We start from the raw sequence: 8695 nt of genomic DNA on the forward strand, positions 1-8695 counted from the left end.
TTTTTTTTTTTTTTTTTTTTTTTTAATTCTAAATAATTATTTTATTTTAAAATTATTAAAATAAAATAAAATAACTATTTTTAAATTCGTTAACAGCCATGTCATCATATTACCGGGTAAACAGGTCATTTTAGATTAAATTGCATGAATTTGCGTTGTTTAGGGACCCAATTGTAGTTTGGTGTGTTGTTAGATGACCTATTTGACTTTTATTCCTTAGATTGATATACAATATAATTGACCCTCAGTATATTATATAGTTAATTGAATTGAGATGCTCTTTGATTTATGAAAAAGTTTGCATGTCACTATTTAAAGATGCTTTGAGTGAAGTTTTCTTTATAACTCTAATCGTTATAAGGAGATCAAGCAACTTCTTTTATTATTATTATTATTATTATTATTATCAAAAAAGGCATTTCATTAATTAACGAAAAGATCACGAATACAATCCGGTGGAGCATCACTCCAGTACTCAGGACCTTCAGCATAACTCAATCTAACACTTCTAGCCAATTTGTGAGCACAAACATTAAGGCCCTGTTTGGTAAATGGTTGTTAGCTGATTGGGTTAGCTGTTTGAGTTAGAAGGTATGATTAGTTAATAATATTAGCTGATTGTAAAAAGTTGTTTGATAGATTAGCTGTTTGGTATAATTTCTTTTCTCGAAAAGCTAATTGAAAAGGCTGCTTTAAGTAGCGAGCCTTTTGAATTTTAGTATTTTAGAGTTACAAAAAACTTATTAATCAAACAACTAATAGTGGTCAAATAAGCGAAAAGTGGTTGATAGGCCGATTATTTACCAAACAGGGCCTAAACTCCCGTTTGACAAAATTTAACAACCTGACCACTATCCCGAATTGATCTTCCCACCAATTCCAAATATGTCTCCGTTGCAGCTTTGTCAACAAGACCGGAGAATCAGTTTCAACAATAAATTCCTGCTCTGGCCTATCCTTTATCCAAGTTAAAACCTCCTTTAATTTATCGCCATTGCTTTGGCTACTTGCGATTTTTGAATACAATTTAACAGACCACGCTCCGCTGCCACAAATTGGTTAGCATGATCACAGACGACAAAACCATACCCCGCGCTCCTATCCTCCGAGAACATCGCTTCATCCAATATTTACATTAAATTAAATGCTACCCATAGAGGGCAGTGTACCTGGGAACTTGGTCCATAGATTACGAACATGTTAAGTTGGCATTGATGAATTATGTGATCTAGCGTTTCATTCTGCCTTCCACATAACGTACAAACATTCGTCAGCTCAACCCTTCGTCTGGCCAGAGCATCCCTTGTAGGTAATATCCCACACTGCACGGTCATTTTAATAAAATCAGCCACCTTCAAATCGACCAATCTTGCCGGCGGTGTAGCCTCAACAAATTGATTAGCACTATCAAAAATTAATAGCCACAATCCCACCATACACTCCTCTTTTAATCACATGTTTATAATTAGCAGCCAAAAGACTCCTCCACGCATAACTTGGATTTCGACCCAAACCAGCATCAAAGAACCATCCATGCCTCAAATACTTTTCTTTAATTTAAATAGTTTAGCCATTAAGGATGTCGGGTTTGACAGAATTCGCCATCCCTACTTGCCTAGCATTGCAATATTGAAATCCCGCAAACACTTGAAACCCAACCCACCAGCTCCCTTCCGATCCGAATACACAGCTTCTCCCTTCTTAGCCAATGCAAACCAATTCCTCCCCCACCATGTTGCCACCAATACTTCGTCATTGAACCCTCCAACTTAGAACATAAATTTTGGGGTAACAAGTAAACACTCATGGTGTAAGTGGGCAGTGCCTGAGCTACACTCTTAATCAATATTTCCTTCCCTGCCCTAGAAAGCAAACTCTTATGCCATTCCCCTACCCAAGCTGCCACCTTCACTTGTACAAAATTAAAGGAAAAACTTCAGACCGGTTGCGACCAATATACGATGGCAGCCCAAGATACCACCCAAAATCCGCAGTCTCAATCACACCCAAGATCCCCAACACCTCCTCCCTTATACTTGTAGTCGTGTTCATTAGATTTCTGGAAATTCACACATTGCCCCGAAGCATTCTCATATTCTTCCAAACAGTCCTTTATCACCTGAGCTTCCCTCCTATTTGCTTTAGAAAAAAAACAAATAAGCAAATTATCATCTGCAAAGAACAGATGAGATCAAGCAACTTAAGTTGCTTATAATGACCAATTCAAACTAACTAAGAAATTAAATTTGAAACCTTTTAATTACTTTAACCAATTGGGTCAATTTGGTTAATAATACAAAACGTCAATATTATTTTAAACACTATTGACTCTGTTACAATGTTGTATCTGTTCATACATACTTTTTCAACCAACTGAAGCACAAAGAGCCAAAGCCCCCACTATAGATCGAACCTTTGACCTCTCACTTGGGAGGGCCACAGCTATGCCGCTTGACCAAACCAAGATGAGATTTGAAACCTCACCCTATTCGGGCGCCACTAAAATGATTAAAATACAGCATGCATCAATAGGCAGAAACTTCATAAACATAAATAAAATATCAGAGACATAATAGCTCAATTACAATTACAATTTGCAACGAAAATGATCAAAAAATTATTAGCCAACTGTTACATATTTCAGCTACCGTTTCAAAATCGTTTTCCACTGGCAACTATGAACATACGATACTTGCTGAACTCCATCTAACAACAAATTTCATATAAAGGGAAGGAACTCTCTTTCTCTATCTCTCTCTTGAGTATTTGATGGAACCAAATTGCAAATATAAGTACAGGTACGGTACAGTATTACAAAGCCAAAAGTCAAGATTTCTAAATATTTGGTTACAGCATATGGCCACCTATACGTGATCACAGTTCACTGGTTATCTATCCTTCAGTTGTATAGGCAGATTCTGTATTCCTCATTTGACCAGAGGCAGGGTCCACTTCCATTGCAGCTGCTCTTGGAGGTGATGCAGGCTGTACCTCCACATCAGGATAAGCGGCCTTGAATCTTGCCCTCAGCCCTTCATCAACTAATCGAACCCCTTGCAATTGATTTCCAAGTGAAATCCATCTGATAGACAACGAGGACACTACTTAGTTCAGTAATATAGTAACATAAAGAAGCAATGCCAATAAATTAATCAAACACGTAATACGAATTTAGTGTCAAAGACACTAGAAAGAAGGTTTGTGAATGGATAAAGAAAGAATACCCGGCATGAACATTATGCATTCGTGCAAACAGCTCCAGCTTTCTTGTCCTTGGACTTACCCTCTCCAGCATGGCATACATCTGTGAGAAAAGATGCAAATCATTTAAAAATAAATAAATAAAAACTATTGCCCTCGGCAGAGGGCACTCCTAATTCAGTAACAACACCTAACAGAGTAAAGCTATAAGAGTAAAGGAATCATTCCACAAGAAAGTGTTAAGAGTAAAGCCAAAATTGATAGGCATGGCTCCAAACCCAAAAGATGAATGCTTAAATAAACATATTGCTTTTGGCTCACCTCATCTGGCTTGCGACTTGTTTCACGAACCTCAGCAACAATGACATCAGTGTCAATATTCCTGTTGACCTCCGGATTACCCTTGATGCCAACCAGGCAATGCTCTTTACTGTGGTTGAGCCAATGGCCTGTTCGACCTGTTCTGATAATTCGCTGAAGTTGATTGGTCTTTACCCAAATAATCTCCTCAACACGTTTGTAACCCCAAAGTTCTAAACTGCAGGAAGCATAATGCATCGATGTTATCTATAGTCAATAATTAGTAATTAAAACTTCTAATCAGTAATTTATCTCTAAAACATAATATAGACAACTTATTTTCAGCATCTAAACTTGGAACCGAAGCATTTTGCTTCCTGGTTTTGAATTAGAAGTTATCACTTCACATCCGTAACTTTATTGAGGAAAATCACATTTTCACTTACTAAGTTTCATTTCAAACTTTGCAACCAAAAAACAATTTTTTTTAAAGCCCAACTACAACAAAAAGCAAGATAACAATATTCTCTTAACAACCACAAACTGCAATTTTCATAAGAAACTGAAACCAATGTGTTATTTACCCAACTCCACAAGAAGCATATACTACCAGATAAGATCCATCTGGTAGTATACTTCCCATCATTTTTATTATAGCAGAATCTATAGGTTCATTTTTCATGACCATAAAAGCATAAATGTTTTCGTACAAGTACTGACTCAACAGAAGAATAAGATTGTATACCATTCACGTCCAAGCTCCATAGCTCTTCCAGTTACCCAAAGGAATATCATACCATCAGTCTGAAGTGCAGGCACATTTAGAGTGCGCATTTCATCATCAGCCATTGTTCCATAGGGTAATTCCATATGAATGTCCCAAGGTGGATCAGCCATGATTATTCCAAACTGTCCTAAAATATCCATTCTGAATGAGCGAATATCACAGTTTATCCATTGTGGTTCACCGAGCTCTACTTCTGAACAATAGTGAGCACGTTGCTGTGAAGGCTTGGGGGGAGGTAAGGCGCCTGTTCCCATCATATGATGGGACATATCTGGTGTAGAGTCAAGCTCATAATGCACATACTTGCAAGTCTGTCAATGTAAAAGTAAGTTTAAAAAATCAAAGTATATTAAAAATTAAAAATCAGCAATATGCTTCCAGAAAAATCAACAAAATTTATTTCGTCATAAAATAAAACTGAATTTACCTTCATATGACGACAGGTATCAAGGAAAGAGCAATCACCCAAATTAACATCAGTATGTGCAGCAATTATGCGTCGGAAATGAACCTAATATTCAGCAAAGCCAAGTTACAAAGTCAGTTCAAATCAAGGCATCTTTTAGGCTATGTATGGTTGAAAGGGTTTTCTATAGCTTCAGAAAATATTCTGCTGAAATCGTATTAATCTTAATCTTATGTTGCATGTTTAGAGGTGAGATTTGTAAGGCTTCAGTCTGACTCAAACCTTCTCACAAGCAATGAAAGAACCAGATTGACGTCGGCAATCTTCTTTTGTTAATGCTGAGCAGTATTCCTTTACTTGGGAACCACCTTTGCTTTTAAACTGAAGTGAGAGACAAGTAATAGTATTAGCATCAATCAGTATGATTAAAATGTGAAGTAACTTCAATGTAGAGGCTAAAAAGGTAATGATGTGAGTAATTCAAGGTGATTAAATGCAATTACTAACTCAAATAGATGATGAATACTGAACCACTGTAGACTGTAGTGTTTATAATAAGAATTCGAATTTCCACAAATACAGGAACCTACTTCAAACAGAATTTGATTTAAGAGTTTCATTATTTCTTCAAAGGATTGCATATCTTGAAAATTCAAACCAGTCTTGAGATTGCAATGTGAAACAATACATATAACTTCATACTGCAAAGCAATAAATGAAAAAATAATAAAAAAGCAAAACAAAGAAAAAGCTAGAATTTTCAATACCTTTGCAGCAACAGCAGTCTCCCTGGCTGTAGGTCGGTGAATAAGGTCCAATAGCTCCTCTCCAGTTTTAGATTTTTGCAGTTCCATGAAACTCTTCTTATTCAACAAAGCCTCAAGATCTTTCAAATCATCTTCTTCAGTCCTTGGCTTCATATTTGCCCCTCCAACTTGACCATTTGGTCCAATTGGGGGCCTGGACATTGGAGGTGGCACACCAACCCCTCTGGGCATCCCCATCATTCCCACCATCCCTCTTGGAACACCTCTCATTCCCATATTCCCTGGAAACATAGGAGGCAATCCAGACATATGGGGAGGGTGTTCTGCAGGCCCTCCTCCCATCCACATATCAGGCATTGGCCTCCCGGCTCCAAAAACACCTCCGTTATTAACATCACTACCGGTTTTCAACAACTCCTGGTTCCGATTTCCTTCAATTGAACCACTACCACCCTCATTCTGTTGATACAGCTGCTTACTCTCTGGCAATTCTTTCAAAAGACGAGTCCTATCTATATTCATAACCAAAACCCTAGCTTTCCCACTCACCACAAATTCCTCCAGCTCAACCCCACCATTGTCGTCTGCCATGGACTTCAAAGCCACCTCCACTGCCAGTATCGGTCCAGACTCCCCTCCAAGCTCCCTGAGCGCTGCCCTATCAGCGGCAGTTGCGGACTGGTCATTCTCCAGCTTCCTGAGCACCGTTGAGGAATCAATCGGCGTAAATGGCACTCTCTCCAGCAAACACACCGCGACCATTGCCCTCACCACCGACAACGCCCCCCCGCTCTCATCAATGACCATCTTCTCATTCTCCAATCCGGAAGCCTCCGGAGAAGGGTTTCCCCTTGCGTTGTTAGCGTTAGCAGAAGCGATTTTGGGATCGGAGGAGGGCAATTTGGGGGCGCCGCGAATGTTAGGGTTAGGGTTAGAGGAGAGAGTATGAGGAAGAGGGATGAAAGGGCGGCCGCTGAAGCAAGAGATTGCCTTGAGCGAGAGGTCAATAGAGGAGACGATGTTAGGGACGAGATTCTGCAGAGAGGCGATGAGGTCCAGCTGAGCGTTGTGTACAGTGGTCGCACGAGATTCAAGCTGTTGCCGCATCTCCTTCGCCGCCGCCATCTCTTCGTTCCGGCCGTCCGACTGTGCCTCCATTTATGTCCGGCCGCTCAACAACTGACGAAGACGATATATGTAAGTTCTGTACTTATTATTACAGTCTGCTCGAGCGCGAGGGTTTTTGGGAGGTTTATTTATGTTCGTTAGAGTGAACTGTGAAGAGACGACTACACAATAGGGAAGATGAGCTCAGATTCTTTCTCAGTAATGTGTTTATAGCCATTTTTATTTATTTATTTATTTTTAAAAGAAACATGCGTTTTTAGCTTGGAGTGTCAAATACTGTAATTAGACCCCAAAAAAGTATACAATTAAATTGTTCCATTTTACATGGTGCGCTAATACCAAAAGTTTCATACCATCAATTTGAATTCTAATTTTAAAGAAATTAATATGTCACTCTGCACTGCACGATAATATTTTAAAATTTTTAAAATTAAAATGTAGATAATTAATATCAAATTATATAAAATATTAAACATAAAATATAGTATTTTTTTAAAGATATATAAACAATAAAATCTCCTAAATTTTAAATGCATTTATTACATTATATGTCATAACCTAAAGAAAATCCTAAATGTAAATAAACTAGTTATAATTCATATTTATTGAAAATTAAAATAGCACACAGAAAAAACCAACTACTAACCATCTAATTTGAATTTTAAATTATAAATTATTAAAGATTTCTTTATACACAACATTCGTAGCTTTAGAGTAACGTACTAACGTTCATTTGAATCACTAAAAAGCAAAATTTCATTTGAATCACTAAAAAGCAAAATTTTAATTCTTTTTGGACTGTTAACCCATGACAAAGTCATGTAAAGTTGTCCATAATTTTAAAAAATATTTTTCAATAATAGACCAACATACTTCAAATTTTTTACCTTGATTTTTATTGATAGTCATAGCATACGATGATACGAAAGCATTAAAGGAAACTGTCTCATCTGAAATTTAAATGATAGTTTAGTATCTGGTTAAGTCAATTGCATATGAGGAATCAAAACCAACCTTTTTACATGATTGTTGGTCATAATATTTGCTTCCATAATATGACCGGCTAATCGATGGATGAGGGGTTTATATTCCTAAGGAGCATGACAAAACATCTAACCATTAAAGTCAATGAATGATTTGGAACACCAAAGCATTTCAATCTGTTCAAAAACTCCAGCATGTGAAGGTCTGAAAGTAAATCCACATTCGAATCGGATTTACAAATTGTATCACAACTCAAGTAAGTTTTTCCTATTTGCATAATTCATATGACTCATATATTCATTTATAGAATCAACAACATCAATAGTGGGGGCCAAAGTTGTACGAATTTAAAAATAGCTTAGATCACCATTTGCACCAAGAAACTCATGAAACGTACTATGCACGATGGTAGAATTGTATCACCACATGATTTTATTAAAAACTCATATGGTATACTTTTGAATACCCATCACTACCTAAGCCAATACTTCTATCACCAATATTTGCAATTCACTGGGTAAATTTATCAAGCACTATAGCATCAACATCGAAATCCAAGGTTTGTAAATGCATGTTTTTTTTTGTCAACCTTAAAAACTTAACAACTACTCTAACGATAAGAAGAACTTATGTTTGCACCAATAGTGTCTTGACGGGTGCTCTTCGATATTAATAGAAGGATTTGTCTAAAATCACCACCCACAATTATTGTTGATAGGATAATTGGGCATGCAACACCCGACCCGAACCACAAGAAGACAAACACTAACCCGAAGGAGGATAAACGGCCACCAGTTACATAAGGGCTGCACATTGAAGGGGAGAGTTATTATCAATGGCCACATCACTATACATTGAAAGCTCTCCATCATATTATCCGTTACAACTCATAGAAGAGAATTCGACGCACCTGGAGTATAATTAGAAATCTGTTGTAGGAAGAGGGGGACACTTTGGATTCTAACACAAATACTACTGTACTTACTCATCATTTCTCAAAATAGGAGTTCTCACCGAACTCTATAATATCACCAAAGATCATATATCTCTCAAAACATAGATTTTCAAATCATATATTTTCTCAACATTAATAAACTTTTCAAGCGTATAACTCTCAAATAC

General features: G+C 37.2%; 1 protein-coding gene across 1 annotated transcript; it reads right to left on the bottom strand.

Annotated features, from left to right (window-relative positions):
* Positions 1 to 2540: 2540 nt before the first annotated feature.
* LOC115999207 (N6-adenosine-methyltransferase MT-A70-like) lies at positions 2541 to 6773 on the bottom strand. The gene is made up of 7 exons (XM_031239018.1): positions 5462 to 6773; positions 4977 to 5075; positions 4716 to 4799; positions 4247 to 4599; positions 3523 to 3739; positions 3225 to 3304; positions 2541 to 3082 (listed from the first exon to the last, which is right to left on the bottom strand). The coding sequence occupies exons 1-7, from the start codon at positions 6617 to 6619 to the stop codon at positions 2893 to 2895; spliced, it is 2181 nt and encodes a 726-aa protein (XP_031094878.1). The 5' UTR covers positions 6620 to 6773; the 3' UTR covers positions 2541 to 2892.
* Positions 6774 to 8695: the final 1922 nt, after the last annotated feature.

The sequence above is a fragment of the Ipomoea triloba genome, chromosome 12 (genome assembly GCF_003576645.1).
Source record: "Ipomoea triloba cultivar NCNSP0323 chromosome 12, ASM357664v1".
Lineage (NCBI taxonomy): Eukaryota > Viridiplantae > Streptophyta > Magnoliopsida > Solanales > Convolvulaceae > Ipomoea > Ipomoea triloba.